The sequence below is a fragment of the Peromyscus eremicus genome, unplaced genomic scaffold (genome assembly GCF_949786415.1).
Source record: "Peromyscus eremicus unplaced genomic scaffold, PerEre_H2_v1 PerEre#2#unplaced_62, whole genome shotgun sequence".
In the NCBI taxonomy this organism is placed as follows: Eukaryota; Metazoa; Chordata; class Mammalia; order Rodentia; family Cricetidae; genus Peromyscus; species Peromyscus eremicus.
In genome coordinates this window covers 136,385-158,695 of record NW_026734305.1, presented here as the reverse complement: position 1 = coordinate 158,695, position 22,311 = coordinate 136,385, and the positions used below count along the sequence as shown (strand labels likewise).

At 45.9% G+C, this 22,311-nt stretch overlaps 1 protein-coding gene across 1 annotated transcript in view; it reads left to right on the top strand.

Annotated features, from left to right (window-relative positions):
* The first annotated feature begins 2,045 nt into the window (after nucleotides 1-2,045).
* Nucleotides 2,046-22,311, top strand: part of Elf2 (E74 like ETS transcription factor 2) — an 88,016-nt gene continuing 67,750 nt past the window's right edge. Inside the window, 3 exon segments of the mRNA XM_059252474.1 lie at nucleotides 2,046-2,223; nucleotides 16,170-16,254; nucleotides 19,072-19,304. Of these exon segments, the coding sequence (XP_059108457.1) occupies nucleotides 19,233-19,304 (72 nt within the window). The 5' untranslated portion in view covers nucleotides 2,046-2,223; nucleotides 16,170-16,254; nucleotides 19,072-19,232.

Here is a 22,311-nt window from a genome sequence, read left to right as displayed (position 1 = left end):
ATAGTCCTCCAGAAAGGATGCTGTGTGTGCAGTATAACTATTATATATTAAGGTCTGAAAGTTACTGATACTTCCTACATGTAGTTCAGAGGGGTGCCAATAGTCACTAAGTCTTTGAACTCAAGACTGAAAACTTCTCTTGAGTTAAGAGGATAGTTGATTAATCACTCTGCTCATTCAGGTTTCTACCACATTTCAGAGTGAGAATGTCGTTCTAAAAAGTTGCCTTTTAAGATATGAAAGAATCACCTCCAACTAGGCAATAACAGCTTTTAAAAATGAGGTTAAATTCTTATGTTCATCAGGGACTTAAAACACAGCAGCCTCCCATTTGTCTCCAACATTTGAGCCCTATTCCAGGGTCATTTCCACGTTTCCCACGTTCATTTAAACAGCTATCAAACCGCTCAGGATTTCTTTTTCGTAAAAACTGATTGTAGAGCATCAAAAACGGGTCGGTGGGAGCCCAGAAATTAACCCGGTGGATACTGTTTCCAAGAGCCGAGTCTCCCGCAGGGAGGCTGCGAGTGTCTGAGCACAGCAGGATCGGCCCCCGCGCGCACCGGGACAGCCGCCGATGCTCTTTGTTAAAGAAACGAATACAAGCCGCGGCGGCGGGGAATGGTGGCGGTGGGGGAAGAGACCCGGGCGTCTGCATGCATAACTGCGCCTAAGAAAGACCATTAGCGAGCCGCTGCAAACGCAGGACATCCCGGGCACCGTGTCATTGGCTTTTGTGCCCTGGAAGGCGCGTGAGAGTGCCCTGCTCAGAGGCTCCCCTTTGTGTGAAAGTGTGCAGACCAGAAGCCTGCAGCTCCCGCTGGCTTCCTTTTTTCTCCCCCCCAATTCGCGGACACTTGGAACAAGATACTCTTGCTCCACTCACACGCGCTCCTTCACTCTGGTCCCTAAGATCCTGGGACTTGAGTTGCTTCTCGGCGGCGGACAGAGCGAAGAGCGACAAAGGCTGGGGCGGGCGGTCGCGGCTCCCCGGGACCCCCCCGAACGGGGGCCGCCCGCCCGCCGCGCTCCGCAGCTGCGCGCTGGGCCGCCCGCCCGCCCGCCCGCCCGCCGGCCACCGCGGGCACCAACCGCCGCGCAGCCCGGCCGTTGGGCGGTGGTAATTTCTGGGAACGGGGCGGGGTCCGCTGGGGACGAGCGGGGAGGCGGAGCGGGCGGCGCCCCCGGTCGCCGAGCGGGCGGGGCGGGGCGCCACGTGCGTCAGTGGCCGGGTGGGGCGGGCCGCGCGCTTCTGCCCGCCCGCCTGCCCGCCCGCCCGTCCGCGCCACCACCAGCCACCGAGCCCGGAGACGCGCGCGGGGTACTCTTGAACACCCGCGCCGACAAGAGTTTCATTTTCCAAACCCTCACTTCTCTAACGCCCTGTCCTAGTGCGGAGCGGTCACTCGGAGACCTGGGGAGGGGAACCCCGAGTTGGGAAGGGGATGAGGGGTGACAGCAGGGACCCGAGAGTGGCCCGAGGGCTGCGCGTGTCGTCCCGGCCGGGCTGCAGGTGCACGCGCGTCCCTGCCGTCCCCACGCGCCCGTCCCGCGGCCGCAGCGCAGCGCAGCGCGCGACGTGGGGGGGGGGATAATGTGGGGAGAAGCCCCGGGGACGCGGAGCGGGACGAGTGGCGAGCGTCTCCACCTGAGCAGGCGGGTTCGGGCGAAGTTGGGCGCGGAGGAGAGGGCGGGATTCGAGAGCGCAGGAGGCGGGCTGCGGGGGGCCCGAGGGCGGCGGGGAGTATAAATAGCCGGCCCGGTTTGACAGGCGCTGCGGTGACTGGCGGTGTCGCCTCCCCGGCGGCGCGCGGGGAGGGAGGAGCGCGCGGAGCGGCCGGGTGGGGGAGGCGGACTCCAGTGTCCTGGTGGCGGCGGCAGGAGGCCGAGGGGGAGGAGTCGAGGCGGGTGCGGAGGGCGGGGGCCGGCCGCAGCTTCCCCGCGCCGGGCCGTGTCGCCTCCGTCGCCTCGGCGGTTGGGGGGGGTCTGTGGGGCGGTGCGCGCGGTGGAGGGGGGGGGGGGAGAGTGGGTGCGCAGCGCGGGGCGGCGCAGCGCGGTTTTGTCTCGTCCTGGGGTGCGGAGCGGCTCGCGCGGTGGCCCGGGGAGGCCCCCTCGGCTTCCCGCAGGACGCCCGGCCAACGGCGGGCGGCGGCGGCGTCTCGGCCCCGGTCTGTGGCCCTGAAGGGAAGGGCAAGGGCCACGGCGACGTGGAGGGAGAGCCAGGTAAGAGCGCGGGGGACGGCCGAGGCCGGCGGGAGCGAGCGGGAGGGAGAGAGAGGGCGCGGCGACCCAGCCCGGCCGTCCCGAGTGTCGCCTCCTCCCGGGCGCCCCCGCCCCGCGCCTGTGTTGTTTGCTCCGGCGGCCGCGGAGGGGCTTTCCGGAGGCTTGGGGCGGTGACACCGGCGGAGCTGGGGGCAGGGCGGGAGCCCGCACCGGAGCGGCCCGGGGCAACGGTCGTGGCGCCGAGGGACCGCGCGCGGCGCGCGCTGTTTACCTCGCGGCGCCAGTCATCGCAGGGCGGCCGGGCTGCGGGGGAAGCGCGTCCCGGGCGGCAGTTTCCGTCGCCGTCGGGCCTGCTCACCGCCGCCCCGGGCGGGCGGGCACGACAGGTTGTACCCCGCTGTTCTTTTATTCTCACTCTCCGCGGGCCCTCTGCCGCCGCCGCCGCCGCCGCCTCCTGGTCCCCCCCGGGGAGCGGGGCTGCGATCGCAATCTGTGTTTGCAACAAAACAACAACAACAACAAGAAACCTCGGGGCTCTCCGGAGCGCCCTGCTCCGGTGCCCGCCTCCCGGGTCCCCTGCCCGCGGAGCTGGCCCAGGGGGGACCCCGCCGCGAGTGTCGTGGGCGCTCCGCGCGCCTCGGTACCCACTCTGCCCCGGCGGCGCTCCGCGCGCGCGCGGCGGCCGGACCCACTCGAGGCTCCAGTGGGACATTTTCACTCTGTCAGCCAAGGACAGAAGAATAACCCACGGGGCCGAGAGTCAGCCCCAGTGCAGTTTCCGACACCCCTCATGGGCCAACTTGCTGGGCTGTCCGCAGAGGAGCCACGTTCCGAACAGAATAGCCTTTCTTTAAGTTCTTAGTAGTCTAGCAAGTGAGAGAAAGATGGGGGCCGCGTCACTGTGACCCTGGGACATCTTTCCCGTGTTGATGACACCACTCTGTGGTTTCTGTTTTAATCGGGCAGTGAGAAACTATGCTAGAGATCGCTCCTTTGAGCTTTAGATTTTTTTGCTTTTCTTTTTCTCCGAGTCTCTTTAAGATGGGCAAATTACTCACTTTCTCTAAGTGCCAGGATCGGAACAATGTCAGTCCGGGCCTTACTGAGATAAGATTGTATGGGTTACAGTTTCTTCAGAGAGTTGAATGACTTCATGTGAGACTGGGAACTGTTGGATTTCATGTTTAATGGGATTTAGGAATAAGGTTTATAGAATGCAGTGCAGTTTACAGAGTTCATTCATGTGGCTGTAGTTGATACATCCAGTAAATACTAGAAGTAGAAATGTGAAGTGTCTTCAACATTTAAAATTTCAGTATTTAATGTTACCTCTTCCTCCTCCCTGTCTCCCCGAGTCAGGATAGGGTCTGTCTGTAGCCTTGGTAGTTCGTGAATTTGCACTGTAGACCAGGCTGGCCTCAAACTCACAGAGATCCGCCTGCCTCTGCCTCCTAAGTGCTGGGAGTAAAGGCGTGCAATATTATCTTACTTTAAACTTGATTACTTGGATTAATCATTGTACTTAGAGGGCATAAATAGTTACAAAATAACCTAGAGTATGTTTGGAAAGAATTTGAAACTTTGGGGTTTTTCTATCCTGAGTCTCTTCAGTGGTGTGATGGGCCTACCAAATCAGGGTTGATGATTTTGCCTGTTTACAGGTTGTGTATCCGTTTGTGTGTGTGTGTGTGTGTGTGTGTGTGAGAGAGAGAGAGAGAGAGAGAGAGAGAGAGAGAGAGAGAGAGAGAGAGAGAGACAGAGAGACAGAGAGAGAGAGACAGAGAGAGAGAGAGACACAGAGAGAGAGAGACACACAGAGAGAGAGAGAGAGAGAGAGAGAGAGGGAGAGAGAATGGGTCGGGGTGGGAAGAGGTAGAAGCACTATTGAAATACTAACCACATGCCATTTAGTTGATTATAAATGTACAAGTTCAATGGAGATTTTAAGATATATTCAGAGTTGCACAATTACTGTACTCAAATTTAAAGTATGTTCTTTACCCCTAAAAAAATCATACGGGTCATCAATGTAGCCCGGTGGTATAGTGTTTGCTTTGCATGGGGGAGGCCCCCCATGGAGTTCGATCCCCAGTAACAGCAATCAAGAATCTGACCAATCAAGACCTGACCAACTATCGCAAGCATTAGCAGTCACTCATTTTCGCCCCCATCCTTCTGGCCTTAGGTAACCACTCATCTACTTTGTATCTCTGTGCGTTTGTCAGTACTTCATGCAAGTACACGAGTACAAAATGTAATCTTGTGATTGGCTCTTTCACCCAGCATAACGTTTTTAAAGTTGGTGCATGTTATAGCCTGCTTCAGTACTTTATTGTTGTTATTTTGCTGAGTAATGCTCCTTTGCATGGATACACTTGCTTTTATTTATCCATTCATCAGTTGATAGGTACTTGAGTTTCCATATCTTGGCTATTATGAGTAATATTTTTGTGCAAGCTTTTGTGTGGACTTGCTTTCATTTCTCCTTGGAGTGATATTTTTAAAGAAATCAGTCTTTTGGCTCAATGTCAAAAATAATTCATCCATTTTGAGTGTATAACCCAGTATTTCTTCCCCTCCCCCCCCAGTATTTCTTAATAAATGTATAGGATTGAGAATATCCTAGGCTTTCTTTAGAATAAGTTTTTATGCCCACCCCCAATATTTTCTGCAGCCTGTTTATGGTTAGTTTTAAGTCCCCAAAGTCCCCAGTCCTACTACCTCGGCAGCCAGTCTGTTCTGTCCCCCATGTTTGCTTCCTCTGGCCATTTTGCATAATGGAATCAATCCTATGTATATATTTAGGTTTGACATCTTTCTCTTGGCACACTTTTGAGACTGTTCTATAGTGTAGCATGTATGAGGACTTTATTCCTTTTTATTGCTAATAAGTACTATATATTTTATGGATAGACCACGTCTGTCAGTCGACCAGTTGATAGGTATCTGGACTGTTTCCAGTTTCAAACTATTTAAAAGGATACACCTTGCATGTTTGATTGCAGGTCCGTCTGTGGATGTTTGGTTTCCTTTTCATGAGTACGCACAAGGGAATAGAATTACTGTGTCTTGTTTACCTTTCAGAGAAACTTCCAAATTGTTTCTCAAAGTGGCAGTGCCATGTTGCCTGCTCATCAGTCATGTACTTAGAAGTCTAGTTTTCTTCATATCCTGTCAACACATTATTGTTATTATTATTTTCGAGACAGATTTTCTCTGTGTAGCTTTGGAGCCTGTTCTGGAACTCACTCTATAGACCAGGCTGGCCTTGAACTCACAGAGATCCACCTGCCTCTGCTGGGATTAAAGGCGTGTACCATCACCGCCTGGCTCAACACTTTTTTTTTTTTTTAAATTTATTTTTATTTTACGTGCATTGGTGTTTTGCCATGTGTTGGGTCCTCAGGAACTAGAGTTACAGACAGGTGTGAGCTGCCGTGTGGGTGCTGGGAATTGACCAGGGTCCTCTGGAAGAGCAGCCAGTGCTCTTAACCGCTGAGCCATCTCCAGCCCATTATTTTCTTTTCATATAGTCAGTAACCATAATTGTCCTCTACTGTCTTTCTTTCTCATGGTATTAGTTAAACATGCTAAACAAGCACTCGGCCACCGAGTTACATTTACAGCCCATTCATACATCCCCTTTCTTTCTTTCTTTCTTTCTTTCTTTCTTTCTTTCTTTCTTTCTTTCTTCCTTTCTTTCTCTCTTTCTCTATTTGTTCATTTATTTATTTATCCATCTATCCACGTATGGATGTGCTCATCTATCTATTTATTTATTTATTTACTCACTCACCCATTTACTTATTTGTTTGTTTGTTTACTTATTTATTTAGAGACAGGGGATTTCTCTGTGTTTCCCTGGCTGTCCTGGAACTCACTCTGTAGGCCAGGCTGGCCTCTAACAGAGATCCGCCTGTCGTTGCCTCCTGAGTGCTGGGATTAAAGATGTGTGCCACCACCACCCGGCCCATTTTTATATTTTTTATAAATAATTTTAGGGCTGTCTGCATTTGAAATAAGGCCACTTGAGTTTTGGTAGAGATTGTTTTGAATCTACATCAATTTGGGGAGAATTCCTATCTTATCACATTGAACGTGAGAATTTCATTTACTGATCTAAAGTATTCATATAGAATTTTATGTTCTTCAGTGAATAAACCCTAAATTTTAAAAAAGAAGCTGTAAGCTGGGCGGTGGTGGTACACACCTTTACTCCCAGCACTCGGAAGGCAGAAACAGGCCGATGTCTTGAGTTTGAGGCTAGCCTAGTCTAGAGTGAGTTCCAGAACAGCTGGGGCTACACAGGCTTCCCTGCCTCAAAAAAACTGGGGGGGGGGGCTGTATTTAAGTGTGTAATATAGTATTGTTTACTATGGTCAAAATGTGTCACAGCAGATCTCTAAATTTGCTCATTTTGTACAACTGAAACTTTATGTCCATCGACGTTAGTTAGGCATCGCCCTCTTTTTTTTTTTCCTTTTGGTTTTTTGAGACAGGGTTTCTCTGTGTAGCTTTGAGCTTTTCCTGGAACTCTCTCTGTAGACCAGGATGGCCTTGAACTCACAAAGATCCTAGGCCTCGCCTTCTTAAGCCATCCTGGCGACCCCTGTTCTCTGCTTTTCTGAGTTTGGCTATTTTAGGTAACTCATATGTGAGTGTACTTACCTTTCTGTGTCTGCCTTATTTCACTTAGCATAGTGTTCTTAAGGTTCATCCATGTTGCAAATAGTAGAATTTGCTTATTTTTAAAGACTCAGTAGTATTCCACATATATGTATGTGGAATACACATACCAAATTTATACATCTTTCTTTTTCAGTTTATTTTCTGAGTATTTTATTCTTTTTGATGATACTGTGAATGGAATTGTCTTAATTTTTTCTTTGCGTTTGTTTCTTTGTTCAGTGTGTATGCACATGCCATGATATTCTGTATGTGTGGAGGCCAGAGGACAGCTTTTGGGAGTCAGTTCTCCTTGCCCCGTGTGGGTGCTAGGGATGGAACACGGGGTCAGGTTTGGAAGCCAGTGCCTTTACCCTTGAGCCGTCTCATGGCCCGTGGGTGCAGTTGTCTTTTAAAATGTTGTGCCAGTTTTGTTGCTGGTGTATAGAAGCTGCACTGATTTATTTGCAGATTGGTCCTGTATACTTTTCTCTCTCAAATAATTATTCTTGCAGTGTTTTGGGTGAGCTCTGCAGTATTTTTCACATGCAGACCATAACCTGTGAGTGAAGGCAGCTTTGCGTTGTACTAGTCAGAATACGTTTCTCTCCTTTTCCCTCTTCTCTTTCCTTCTTTTGGGTAGAACCACCAAGAAAGCACAAGGCTGACTAGAAGTGGGCAGGAGCCTGCATGGCAGGAGGACAGAGTCGGGGGAGCCTTTCTGTCCCTGGGCACAGTGCTGGCTGTCGCTGTTTTTGTAGCTCGTGCCCATCTGTTGTGTTGTTTTTAACGTGCACGGGCATTGGACCCGTCACGGATCTCTCCATGTCATTTGGCATCTCTAGCTGTGACAGTTTACCTGGGACTGCTCGTGTGTAGTGTTGAAAGTCTTACATCTTGGGAAGTCCTTCAGTCCTACACAGATAAGTGTGATTGGTCACTATAAGATAATACGGTTTGCCCTTTATTCCAGTAATATACTGTGTCATGTCACTTGACATTTCAGGTATGAAGCAGATTCCCAGGATAAATCTCTCTTGGTCAATGCAGACAATTATATGCTGCTGGATTTTGATTTGGTGATATTTGACTTATTTTTATGTCTGTGTTTATCAGGGATATTGGCTTGTATTTCTTTTCTTGTTAGATATACTTTTATTACTATATATATTTTGATTTACTCTTAATTTTAGCCAAAAGGAGAAGTGATGTCCCCTCTGGTTTAGTTCTAGAGTAACACTAACCTTGAGGGATGTATTGAGTATTTCTGCCTCTTGTTTTCTGTGAGGGTTTGTGAAGGATTGGTATTATTCTTTGAGTACATTTGATAAACTGTATCAGTGAAGGCATCTGGCCTGGGTTTTTCTCTTTGGGGATTCATTAATTTGAGTGTTGGTCTGACTCTGTTACAGTTCATCATGGAGGACAGCCAAGGCAGGAGCCTGAAGCAGAAGTCACAGAGGAATGCTGCTTACGGGCCTGTTCTCTGGCTGTCTCCTAGCTGGCGTCATTGTTACTATTACTTTTACTTTTAATCCTCCCCGCTCTGTGTTGTTGTCCACTCTCCCACCCCCACGTGTGAGTGCTCTGGAGCTGGTGTTAACAGGCTGTCGTAAGCCACTTGACATAGGTGCTGGGAACTGAACTCAGGTCCTCCACAAGAGACCCCACACACACACACACACTTCACCCCCGTAGCCTGCGCAGCAGACCTGTGCATCTCTGGCTATCTTAGAATTAACTCGGTAGATCAGGCTGGCCTGGGAATCAGAGATCTGCCTCTGCCTCCTGAGTGCTGGCGTTAAAGGTGCGTACCACCACTGCACGCCAGGAACACTTTTCACTCTTAACTGCTTTGCTACCGCTAGCCCCATGATAGCTCCCCCCCCCTCCCCCCCAGGGTTTCTCTGTGTAGTCTTGGCTATCCTGGAACTCTCTCTGTAGACCAGGCTGGCCATGAACTCATTGGAATTGGCCTGCCTGGCTTTCGATAGCTTTTTTATGCTGTCTAGAACTACCTGCATGAGAAATTGTTTCACCCCCAGTGGGTGGTGAAAAAAAAAAAAAAAATATATATATATATATATATATATATATATATATATATATATATATATATAAAAATCTGTGCATGTGTGGGTGCACCTCTGCTGCAGAGCACATGTGATCAGGACAGTCTCCTTTTGACCTAACAGACTTCCCAGTGTGCTGTTGGAGCTCCCTTTTCCTATGTTATTTGTTTTCTTTTTTAAAGGTAGATTCTCCAGACTGTCCCGTTGCTCACCGTGTAGCCCAGGCTGGCTTTGAATTCAGCACAATCCTGCCTCAATGTGCTGAATGCTGACACTTCAAGTATGTGCCACCATATGCAGCAGTATAATCTTTAATTTATTATAATCTATTTTAGATCAAGAACAACTTCAGGGACTGGAGAGATGGCTCAGAGGTTAAGAGCATTGGCTGCTCTTCCAGAGGTCCTGAGTTCAATTCCCAGCAACCATAGGGTGGTTCACAACCATCTGTAGTGAGATCTGGTGCCCTCTTCTGGCCTGCAGGCATACATGCAGGCAGAACACTGTATAAATAATAAATAAATAAATCTTAAACAAACAAAAAGAATGACTGACTTCATTGTGACATAGAAACTTGGCTTCAGTCTGTCTGTTAGCAGTAGTTGTGTTCAGTAGTACAACTTCTGTGTTTAGTTTCCCTCTGCTGTCTGGAGATGGGACCGTGCTGGGGGCCCGTGCTGCTGGGGGGCCCGTGGTGCTGGGGCGCCCGTGCTGTGGGGACTGTGCTGCTGGGGGACCGTGCTGGGGGCCCGGGTTAGTTGCCGTGATGCGCAAGCTCCTCCTGCGCAGCTGAGCCTGCAGTCGGGCGGCCCCAGCTCCGTCCTCCTCCTCCTCAGGACTTCTGCTTTCTCTTTTCAGTTGTGTGTCCTCTCAGAGAGCATTTGGTACTTACTGCGTGTTGATTTCTTTGTGTAGCTTTATATCTGTTTGTACGCATGCCTGTTCATGGACTTGAGTTGTTCAGCTGGAAGAAATTTCTTTTCTTTTCTTCTCTGTCTGTCTGTCTGTCTGTCTCTCTCTGTGTCTCTGTCACTCTCTCTATTTTTGAGACAAGCTTTCTCTGTGTAGCTCCGGCTGTCCTGGAACTTGCTCTGTAGACCAGGCTGGCCTCAAAGTCACTCTGCCTCCTGAGTGCTGGGATTAAAGTCGTGTGCCGCCACCGCCTGGCATGAATTTTTAATTTTAGTGTACTGCTTTTCAATGTCATAGTTTTCATTTGGTGCATTTTTATAACTTGAGTACCTCTATTGAGATGGTCTAATATTGATGCATAGCTGTCTCACTCTGCTTTGACTGTTTAAACGTAGGTGTTATTTATTTGGAAATGAGACTGAATTTTCTTTTCTTCTTTTTTGTTTTTGAGACTGGGTATCTCTGTGTATCTCTGCCTGTCCCAGATGTAGCTCTGTGGATCAGGCTGGGCTCAAACTCAAGAGATCCACCTGCCTCTGCAGCCTGAGTGCTGGGATTAAAGGTGTGCACCATCACTGCCTGGCTCATGTGATAGTTTTAAACAGTTTTCAACTTTTATATAATTACTAGTGGTTGTTGAAAGAAAGGAGCAGCATGTATATTTAAAACATTAACTAGAGCTGTAGTTGCATTTCTTTATTTTGATTGATGTGGAGGCCGGAGAACACCTTGCAGGAATTGCTTCTCTCTTTCTACTGTGCAGTTCCTGGGGATCGAACTCCGTAAGCCAGGCTTGGCAGCCAGCTTCTACCTACTGAGACATGTCCTTGGTCCTAAGAATCAGTATAGATTTAAAAGATTTATCAGGGACCCGGAGAGATGGCTCAGCTGTTAAGAGCGGCTGTGACTCTGAAGTGGACCCAGGTTTAGTTCTCAGCATCCACATGGTGGATCAGAGTCATTCTTAACTCTAAGGGATCCGATGACCTCTTTTGACCTTTGTGGGCACCAGGCATTCATGTATGTGGTGCACAAACATGATTCAGGCAAAACACTCTTTTTTTTAAAAAAAAAAAAAAGATTTATTTATTTATTATGTATACAGCATGTATGACTGTAGGCCAGAAGAGGGCACCAGATCTCATTTCAGATGGTTGTGAGCCACCATGTGGTTGCTGGGAATTGAACTCAGGACCTCTGGAAGAGCAGTCAGTGCTCTTAACCTCTGAGCCATCTCTCCAGCCCCCTGGGCAAAACACTCTTACACATAAAATAAATTAGGAAAATCCAAACAAGAAGATAGGTCATTTTGCAATCTCATCAGTCTTTGAACTGGAAACGAGTATAGCTAGTTACTTCCTGCGGTTGCCCAGTCCCCCGTGGAAGGCAGACACAACAAAACCAAAGGAATAGTAAGACTGGAGGAGCTCGGGAGCACATTGTGAGTGGGCGTGGTTCTGCAGTGTCAGATCTTCCCAGCCTTCGCTGTATAGCTGCTGCAGAGGACCCAGCACCTACATGGGGCAGGGCTGGTGCTGGTGGGGGTCCATCACCCCCTTCTCGGCTCAGATATCTGCGCTCAGATATCTGCTCGTGGCACATACACATAACTAATCAAAAATAAAACAAACCTTAAACAAAATAGCATTTTAAGTTTTTTGGGAGACACAGTAGACAGAGTAATTGCTATTTTACTGTTCTCATGGGTTTTATATTTTGGAAGGGGAGACAGGCATTAAACATTCAAACAAGGTCATTTTAGAGAGTGGTAAATAGCGAATGAATATAACAGGGTACTATGATTTTAAATAGGGGATGATAAGAGGGCTGTGTGCAAAGGAAATGTGATTTGGGGGAGGGGTGTTGGGAGAAGGTTGGAAGGGAAGGAATGCCTCTGAAGGAATGTTGTCCATCCTGTTGACAACGTGGAAGGGACTGCTAGGCTGGGGAGCAGGAGCTCCAAGGACCGGTGCTTGTAGTGTATTGTGTGAGTGCCCGGGTGCCTGGATCAGCCAGCCCAGGTAGGAGAGAAGTGTGAGGTCAGAGGTCAGCCGGCTGGAGGAGGAAGATCTTGGAAGCGTGCACACACACTAAGGAACATTCCTTTGTTTCTTTTTTCCAAGTGGGGAGAAAGCCACAGGAAAAGTAGTGTAGCAACTTTCATTCCAGGCTAGAGAATTAATTTACAGCAGAGTTTTTCCCTTTTCTTTTTAATAGAGGGTGGGTAAATGTTATATATACTTCATGTAAATGGTGTTTGGTCGTTTAGGGAATAACAGGAAAAATAAGTTTTCCTCTGGAAATTTCTTCCTTGAAGTTTATCCAAAAATCAAATATCATTATGTATAAAACTTCAGTTTTGCTGGGTGATTGTGGCCTTTAATCCCAGCACTCAGGAGACAGGCAGACAAACCTGAGTTCTAGGTCAGCCTGGTCTACGGAGTGAATTCCAGGACAGTCAGGGTTACAGAGAGACTCTGTCTTGAAAGAACCAAAACAAACGAACAAATGCAAACCTTTTAATACAGTCGTCACATTAACAGGTGCCTTCTCCATTATTTTTCTGACTCTTGCCTCCCTGCCCCAGAGTGAGTGTGTGTGGAAGGCTGGGAGGCTAAGAGCCACAGAGCAGTGTCATCTTGGGCTCTGATGGCAACGCTAGCTGCCGTGACACGTCAGTTTTGTCCTCTTGTCTCTATGCTCATTAAGTCTTTAAGCAATCGGATTGTAGTGGTTAGAAATCAAGAGATACTTCTGTAATTTTCCTACGTGTTTTCTATATAGCCCCAGGGCTTTTGGCCCTCATTTTTTTTTTTTAATCATTGTTTCCTTTTGCATGTAATGAATTTTTCTTTTTTAGTAGAGTCTTTAAATTTCTTATTTCTTGTTATATATCCTGTAGCTATTTTCTTTGTGTTTGCTATTGGAATTAAATTTACTAACCTGCAGTAACACTGTTTGAACACTGATTTGAATTTTGGCAGTGCGATTTTTTTTTTTTTTTTAGTAATATAAAAACTCTACTTCTCCAGGGCTGGAGAGATGGCTCAGCTGTTAAGAGCACTGTCTGTTCTTCCAAAGGACCCGGGTTCAATTCCCAGCACCCACATGGCAGCTCACACCTGTCTGTAACTCCAAAGATCTGACACCCTCACCCAGACATAGATGCAGTCAAAACACCAATGTACATAGAATAAAAAGAAAACAAAACCCCAAACCCTCTCCTTCTGGGCTGGTGATATAGCTTGCTCAGTGGTAGACTTGCCTTGTGCATAGAGCCCTGTGTTCAGTCTCCAACACAGAAAAACAAAAACTCCTTTATGACCCTCCATCTCTCTGTTTGATGTCATCAGATTGTGCCTTCCTGCATGTGTGCCCCCCAAACAAACTACTGTTGAAAATGGATTTTCTCATTAAATAAAAAAGAAAACCTGTAGTTGAATGAAATGTATATTAATATGTTGGCTTCTAGAAAAAAAAGTCTTGAACAAGTTTGTTAGTTCCTTAAAGCACACAGGAAAACAAAAGTGACTGAAAACCATTTTCAGCTGCATTTCCCTGCTGCCCAGGCTCTGCTCTGTGTTCTGCCCTGACCTCTTCACGGAGGTCCAGGGTCCTCCTCTATCTGGTTGGCTCACTGGAGCAGTTCCTGAAGTGGGGCCCGGCTTATGAGTAATGAACTGTTGGGCTGGTCTGACGATGTCTTCACACCTCTGCCTGTGAAGGACAGCTCTGAAGAATACAGGGTTCTTTGTTGACAGCGTATTTTCTTTTAGTTCTTTGAATATATATGTCAGAATTCTAACCACAAAATCTGATGACATATTTCCTGGTAATCTCTTGAGGATCCCTCATGTGTGACAAATCATTTCTGTTGTTTCCAAGTTTCCTTGTCCTTAATTTTTAAAGGTTTATTTATTTTTTTTATTTTTCTTTTTTTCGAGACAGGGTTTCACTGTGTAGTATTGGAACACACTTTTGTAGATCAGGCTGGCCTTGAACTCACAGAGATCCGCTTGCCTCTGCCTCCCGAGTGCTGGGATTAAAGGCGTGCAACACTATGCCAGGCTAGGGTTTATTATTTTTAGGTTTAGATGTATGAATGTTGGCCTGTATGTGTGTGTAACGTGTCTATGCAATGCCTGAGAATGCCCGAAGATGACGTTGGGTCCTGGAACTGTCGTTACACCTTCTTGTGAGTTGCCATGGAGGTGTTGGTCCTGTACAGTTCTCAACCTCTGAGCCATCTTTCCAGCCCTGTCCATAGTTTGTTTGTTTTACATTAGCAGCAGTTTAATAACCACCTCAGAAGCACCCTGAAAACTTAGGAACTGGCTCTTGCCAGTGCGGTCTGGAGTCAAGATACTAAGTTCTTTGACACTCTGAGCAAAATGTGGTTCTCCTCATCACACATCTTATATTTCTACTTCCTCTCCCCAGACAGACCTCTTCTATTTTTTTTGTGGGGGTGGGGGATGGGACTCCCTTTCTCTTTTTTCTTTTCCCATAGTTTTAAAAGGATGATTACATTGTGTGTCATTGTGTGTGTCTCGTTGAGTTCAGTTGACTTGGGGTTCATTGACTTTATTAAATTTTTTTTTCTCTGTTTCTGAGAAACGGTCCGAGCTACATAGACCAGGCTGGCTCCTGGATGCTGGGATTAGAGGCATGGGCCACTGCTGAGTGGTGGTAGCCCACACCTTTAGTCCCAGCACTCGTGAGGCAGAGGTAGGCAGATCTCTGAGTTCTAGGCCAGCCTGGTCTAAGAGCAAGTTTCAGGACAACCAAGGCTACACAGAGAAACCCTGTCTTCCAAAATCAAAACCAAAAAAAAAAAAAGTGCCACCATACCCATCCTTTTTTTAAAAAAATTCTTTATTTCCTGTCTGTGTGTCTGTCTGTGTGTCTATCTATCTATCTACCTATCTATATCTATCTATCTGTGGTAGAGTATGAGCTATATAGTGTGTTACATCTACAGTATAGTCCTGGCTGGCTTCAAACTCAGAGATCTGCCTGCTTCTGGCTGGACCTTAGGAGTAAAGGTGTGCACAAGCACACCCAGCCTTAGGGGTTTCTATTTATCTATCCTCTATCCATCTATTTTATGTCTGTAGGTGTTTTGCCTGCATCTATGTCTGTGTGAGGGTGTCAGATCTTGGAGTTACAGACAGTTGTGAGTTGTCATGTGGGTGCTGGGATTTGAATTTAGGTGCTCTAGAAGAGCAGTCAGTGCTCTGAACAGCTGAGCCATCTGTCCAGCTCCCTAGTTTTATTTTTTTAATTTTATTTACTTCTGAAGGAGGATGTCTTAGTTAGGGTTTCTGTTGCTGTGATGAAACACCATGACCAAAAAGCAATTGGGGAGGGAAGGGAAGTCAGGACAGGAACCTGGAGGCAGGAGCTGATGCAGAGACATGAATGGGTGCTGCTTACTGGCTTGCTTCACCTGCTTCCCCCCCACCCCTCGGTTTTTCGAGACAGGGTTTCTCTGTGTAGCTTTGCGCCTTTCATGGAACTCACTCTGTAGCCCAGGTCCCGAACTCACAGAGATCCGCCCGCCTCTGCCTCCCGAGTGCTAGGATTAAAGGCGTGCGCCACCACCTCCTGGGCCTCAGCTTGCTTTCTTACAGAGCCGTGGCCACACCCACAATGGGCTGGGCCTTCCCACACCAGTCACTCATTAAGGAAATACTCTACAGGCCGGCCCAGATCTTATCGAGGCATCTTCTCGGTTGAGGCTCCTGCCCCTCCAGTGACTCTAGCTTGTGTCAAGTTGACATAAACCTAGTCAGCACAAGGAGTTGCACTGCCAACACGCTCTGAGAACCTTTTGGTTGGGGCTTCAGCGATGGTTAAGCAGTGGAGAGTTTTTCTGGACGACCTGTGTTTGACTCCTAGCACACATGTGATGCCGCACATGTGCCTTCTTTAACGCCAGTTTCAGGGAATGCACCCTCCCCTCCCTTTTTGTTAATAATAATAATAGCCTTTTGGTTGATTGTAATATACTCCATAATATGGAGCATAGACTGTGGTGTGTATGTTGGATATGACCTTGCTTAATTGTCATTTAGTGGTAACTTAAAGTTGTAGCACTGATTTAAAAAAGTTTCTGATGCCTTAGTCATTTAGAAATAGTAATTTTATATTTGCATAAATATGTGCCATTATCATTTGGAGATGATTTGTGTTATTATTTACTGTCTGAGTCATACCTATGTAGGGCAAAATGTTTTTTTGTTTTGTTTTAATTAGAATTGTGTTAACACTTTCTCTTTTCCTTTCCACTAGTAGTTCCAGAGAACTGCTGGTTTAGACTTTAACTCTTGACGAGTTGTGAAAAGAGTGAAGGATGCTTAGACTACCTAACATTCAAACTGTAAGTAAAGTTTACTTCTGTTTTTTATGTTTGGAAAACAGATTTTAGAAATAGTAACAGGGACCTTTAATGTGATGGCATTGTGGGTTTTTCTTCAATTTTCTTTTTTTTAAATTTATTTATTTATTATGTGTACACTACTATGCTGCCTGCATGTACATCTGCATGCAGAAGAGGGCACTAGATCTCATTACAGATGGTTGTGAGCCATTATGTTGGTGCTGGGAACTGAATCAGAACCTCTGGAAGAGTAGCCAGTGCTCTTAACCTCTAAGCCATCTCTCCAGCCCCTTTAATATTCTTAAGATATAAACATTTCTTATTTAACTTTCTGTCTAAGGTGCAAAGTCCTGGAGAAATAGTCCAGTGGCTAAGAGCACTTGCTGCTCTTTCATAAGACCTGGGTTCAGTTCTTAGCATCCACATCCTGGCCGCTGGCAGCCTGTACTCCAGTTCCAGGGGATCTGCCTCCCTCTTCTGGCCTCTGCATGCATTTGCACATACATGGTACTCATATATATTCTCAGGCACACATACATGCACATTAAACCATAAACAAATAAATATGTGTAAGATGAAGTTTCTACTTTTTTTTCCAGGTACTTTTTTTGTTTTATTTTTGTTTTTCGAGACAGGTTTCTCTGTGTAGTTTTGGTGCCTGTCCTGGATCTCGCTCTGTAGACCAGGCTGGCCTCGAACTCACAGAGATCCGCCTGGCTCTGTCTCCTGAGTCCTGGGATTAAAGGTGTGCGCCACCACCACCCTGCTCAGGCACTTCATTTTATAGTAAACCTTTACAGGAATTCCTTATTGTTTATTCCTATTCAGTATGAGGCAATAGCCAAAGTTAGTATGAGCATAAGATTAATGGAATAATTTATTAGAAGTATAGATTTCCAGCTGGAGAGATGACTCAGTGGTTAAAAGCACAGGCTGCTCTTTCAGAGGACCCAGGTTCAATTCTCAGCGCCTACATGGCAGCTCAGAATTGTCTATAATTCCTGTTCCAGGAGATCTGACACTCTCACACAGACATACATGCAGGCAAAACACCAATGTACATGAAGTACAAATAAAGTACAGATTTCTTTAAATCTGTTTAAATTTTCTGCGTTGTTTAATTTTGACATTAAAAAAAATCTTGTCAGAAAGCTTTATATTTTCTCTATATGAAAAACATAATACAAAATCAAATTAAAAGTAACTTAAGGGAGCTGGGCAGTGGTGGCACATGCCTTTAATCCCAGCACTCAGGAGGCAGAGCCAGGAGGATGTCTGAGTTCGAGGCCAGCCTGGTCTACAGAGTGAGATCCAGGACAGGCACCAAAACTATACAGAGAAACCCTGTCTCGAAACAAACAAACAAACAAAAAAGTAACTTAAGGATTAAATCCAGATAAGACACATTTTGATATTCATCTCTATAAGAAGAGAGAGGGCTTGGAGAAATGGCTCAGCGGTTAAGAGCATTGGCTTCTCTTCCAAAGGACGCCGGTTCAATTTCCAGCACCCACACGGCAGCTCACAACTGTGTGTAACTCTAGTTCCAGGGATTCTGACACCTCACGCAGACATACATGCAGGCTAAACACTAATACACATAAAATAAAAATAAATACATTTTAAGAAAGGAGGAGGAGGAGGAGGAGGAGGAAGAAAAGACTTCAGAAGCCCCTCTGGGGAGATGGCTTTGTCTGTAAAAGCAGAAGCTGAGTAAGCCTGACAGTTCAAGTTTAGCCTCAGTGTGTTCAGTGCTTAAAAGAGTTTAAAGAGTCTTTTAAGAAAGACTCCTTTTGGGCTGGAGAGATGGCTCAGAGGTTAAGAACACTGCTTGCTCTTCTAGAAGTCCTGAGTTCAATTTCCAGCAACCATATGGTGGCTCACAACCATCTGTAATGAGATCTGGTGCCCTCTTCTGGCCTGCAGGCATACATGCAGGAGAATACTGTATACATAATCAATAAATAAGTCTTAAAAAAGATTATGTGTGTGTGAGTGTGTGGTGTGGTCACAGGTGTTAGCAGAAGGGAGAGAGCATTGCATCTGCCTCCCAGTGCTGGGATTAAAGGTGTGTGCCATCACTGCCCGGCTGAACTCATCACTTTTAACGAATGAGCTCTACGTCCAGCCCAGATTAAAATAAAAATCTGGCCAGGCAGTGGTGGTGCACACCTTTAATCTCAGAACTCAGGTGGCAGAGGCAGGTGGATCTCGGATCTCAGTGAGTTTGAGACAGCCTAGTCTACAGAGAGAGTTCCAGGAGAGCCAGGGTTATGCAGAGAAAACTTGTCTCAAAAAAACAAAACAACAACAGCAACAAAATCTGTAAAAATACTCCAGGTATAATGTTGCATCTCTATAAAAGAAAGAAGTACTAACATTATGTGTATAGGTGTTTTGCCTGCATGTATATCTGCGTACCATGTGTGTGCATGGTGTGGAGGCCAGAGGACACGGGATCCCCTGGAACTGCAGTTGTAGATGGTTATGAGCTGTCATGTGCGTGCTGGGAACTGAACCTGAGTCCTACGGAAGAACAGCCAGTTCTCTTAACTGCTGAGAAATCTCTCCAGCCCAAGGAAGTTTTAGCATTATGTCTTCTATAATACAATATCCATATACAATAGCTTGGTAAAATATTGTTCAATAAGTTAATGAATTTGAATATTAAATTCTTACGTAGAGTACTATATTTACTTCCTTCTTTTGACACAGATGTAGAAGCCTATATCCTTTTTAATTAAACAATGTTAAACATTAAATTGCTTTCTACCTTTCCTATGTATTTTGACCAATTGCAATTCTTCCTCTTTTTAGACCCTCTGGTTAATCATCTTTAGAAGACTGGACTTCTGGATGTCTAATCTACTCCATCGCTACTGAATTAAACCATGAAAATGAAACCTATAACTGGCCATCATCTGTGAGCCCTAATCACGTTGACTCATAGCATTTGAAACTTGCTCAGGGAGTAGGCAATGACATCGGCTGTGGTTGACAGTGGAGGTTCTGTTCTGGAGCTTTCCAGCAATGGAGTAGACAATCGAGAGGTTAGGCATTTAATATACTTCCTCTCTGCTTCGTTATAGAAATCAATACATGAGTTAATCTTGAAATCAATGACAGAATCAGGTATTTGAGAATAGAAATGTACAGTGCGTAAAATTGTACATGTATTTTCATGTAATTTAGTAAGAGGGTGGGAAGGGTGCTCACCTGAATGATGCAAGATGTGTCTGTTAGGATGAATTTGGAAAGAATGATGTTACATTAGTTTCGATAAAATTTAAGTTTCTGGCCGGGCGGTAGTGACACATGCCTTTAATCCAGCATTTGGGAGGCAAAGGCAGGTGGATCTCTGTGACTTTGAGGCCAGGCTGGTCTACAGAGAGAGTTCCAGAACATCCAGGGCGATTACACAAAGAAACCCTGTCTGGAAAAAAGACAAAAGAAAAAAAAATAAGTTTCTGATAATATCCACTTTCTTAGATCATGGAGAGTGAGAAATACATTGTATCTAAATACCTAAATTGCAGTCATCTTAAGTTAAGCTTATCTTTGCTTTCTGTATCATCTTTATTTCTTAGTTATTCTGTTATGTGCAGTTATTTCTATAATTAGAAAATGAAGTTTTGAATTTCATGTGTAGGATTTTGAGTTTTAGTGTATTTGGTCATTTTCCTGTTACAGAAAGAAAGCACTGAAGAATAGGAGGTGGGGGCAGGAACAGATTTTCTTTCTGGTCCTGGCTCCTGTTCCCACCATTGGTTAGAGACTGAGTGTGGAAACAAAACAGAATTGTAACAGTGCCGCCGTCGTGCAGATGTGTGGTTAGAGGCACCTTGGGAAAATGGACAGTTTTCAGTATCATGAAAGTCTCTTCTCTCTGTGAAAGATGCTGCTGTCACGGGGGTTGGTGCCAGGATAATGGACAGTGCCATGCCTGATGACAGTGAGGACACACTGGTGTGTGTTCTGCGGTCTGGATTCTTTTCCCTGCTTGCTTGGTGTCTGTTCAGTCTGTAAGTCCCAGATCTGCTGTGGACAGACTTAAGGGACAGTGGATTTGCTAATTCCTACATGTTCCCTTTGTATTTAAGACTGCTTCTAAAATGGATGTAGAGTCCATTAGAAGAAGCCCAGGTTAACTTCTTCCTTTAAGATCACTTTCTGAGCTGGGTGGTGGTGGTGGTGCACACCTTTAATTCCAGCATTTGGGAGACAGAGGAAGGCAGATCTCTGAGTTTGAGGCCAGCCTAGTCTGTAAAGGGAGTTTCAGGACAGCCCTTGCTGTTGCACAGAGAAACCCCGTCTCAAAAACAAAACAAAACAAAACAACAAAAAAACCCTATCTTCCTACCCCTGCCAAAAAACAATTCACTTTCTGTTTAACACCTTCAGGTATGAGTCACCAGAGATCCAGGTTGGACCCAGGTTGGGCTCTCTCTCATCTGATGTCCCCCAGGAAATGCTGCTTCTCTTTCAAATAATTTTTCTGTGCTCTGTAGCTTTGTAGTGTTTTATCATGTGAGGAGAGCTGCCATGAACAGTGTATTTACAGAGTATATTTACATTTTACTGATTAAAAAATAACAGTGTGGGGAAAGAGGGCCAAGGTCTGTTTCTGGAAGCCTTCTTTAGTTTTTCCTCATTTACATGGAATCACAGGGATTCCTGGTCAGAACTTAGCATGGAGGAAAAAATTATGAATTTATCAAGTTGTTATTGACTGATGATTTATATGGTATAACAGTGTAGTTATATTCTATGGAAGGACGTCAGAAGAAGCCAGTGTGCTTAGTGGATATTTGAAGTGCTGTGGTACCAGTGTGGGAACAACTTTCTGTTCAAATTCCACATCTGTTCATCTGTCCTTTTAACCAATGTTAGTCAACTACTTAATATGGATCAAATACTGTGTTTTTCCCCTCTGTCTTTCTTTCTTTCTCCCCCCCCCCAAAAAAAAAAAAAACAAAAAACAAGGTTTCTTTGTGTAACAGCTCTGGCTGTCTTGGAACTCACTTTGTAGACCAGGCTGGCTTCGAACTCACAGAGATCCTCCTGCCTCTGCCTCCTGAGGACTGGGATTAAAGGTGTGCGCCACCACCGCCTGGCCAGCGTGTGATCTTAACTACTGAGCAATTTCTCTGGTCCTGAGAGAAGATTCTTAGTGAAATGGGATTTTATAAAATTCTCTATCTATTTTTGATAAAATCTCTTACTTTATAGATGTGATATCTTGTAATCACGCACACACACACCCCTACACACACCCCACATATAACTAAATAAGTGTAATTTAAAAATCTGAAAACTTAAAGCATAGTGTTCCCATGTAGATCAGTCTGGCCTTGATCTTGATATGTAGCCAAGAATAATCTTGAGCTTCTGATTCTTCTGCCTCTACTTCCCGAATGTGGAGATAACAGGCATGCACCACCACTTGTGTGGAGCTGGGTATTGAACTCAGGGCTTACTGCATACCTGACGACTGAGTCATGTCCTCAGCTCCAGCATCTGAGGCTTTTTTATTTTATGTGTATGCATGTTTTGTCTGCATGTATGTATATGCACTATGTACATGCAGATACCAGAAGAGGGCATCCAATCCCCAGAACTGGAGTTACAGACAATGTGAGCTATCATGCAGGTGCTGGGATTTGAACCAGGGTTCTTTGCAAGAGCAAACAGTGGTCTTAACCACCGAGCCAACTCTTTAGCCCCTGAGTTTTGAAAACTTAAATTAGAGCCTTTATAAGGAATATGTGTGCTATTTAGTTCGCGTTCTGTAGTGTTGACAGGTAAATTCTGGGGAAAAAATGAAGTCAAGTTTCCTGCAGCTGACTGCCTTCTTCAGGTGGCCTGGCTGAGAGTAGCTGTGCTTCTTCTCCCAGGTCTGCCTTCACTGATGCCATGCCGGTAGTTTGCATTTGTTCATGGTGAGAGGATTTACACTTGTGTGGTTAAGTCATTTTTAAAACTGTGACTAGAACTTTCTAAGATGACATCTGCTTCTAGAGAAACAAATTGAGAATTTTTCCGTTTAGGATTGTGATG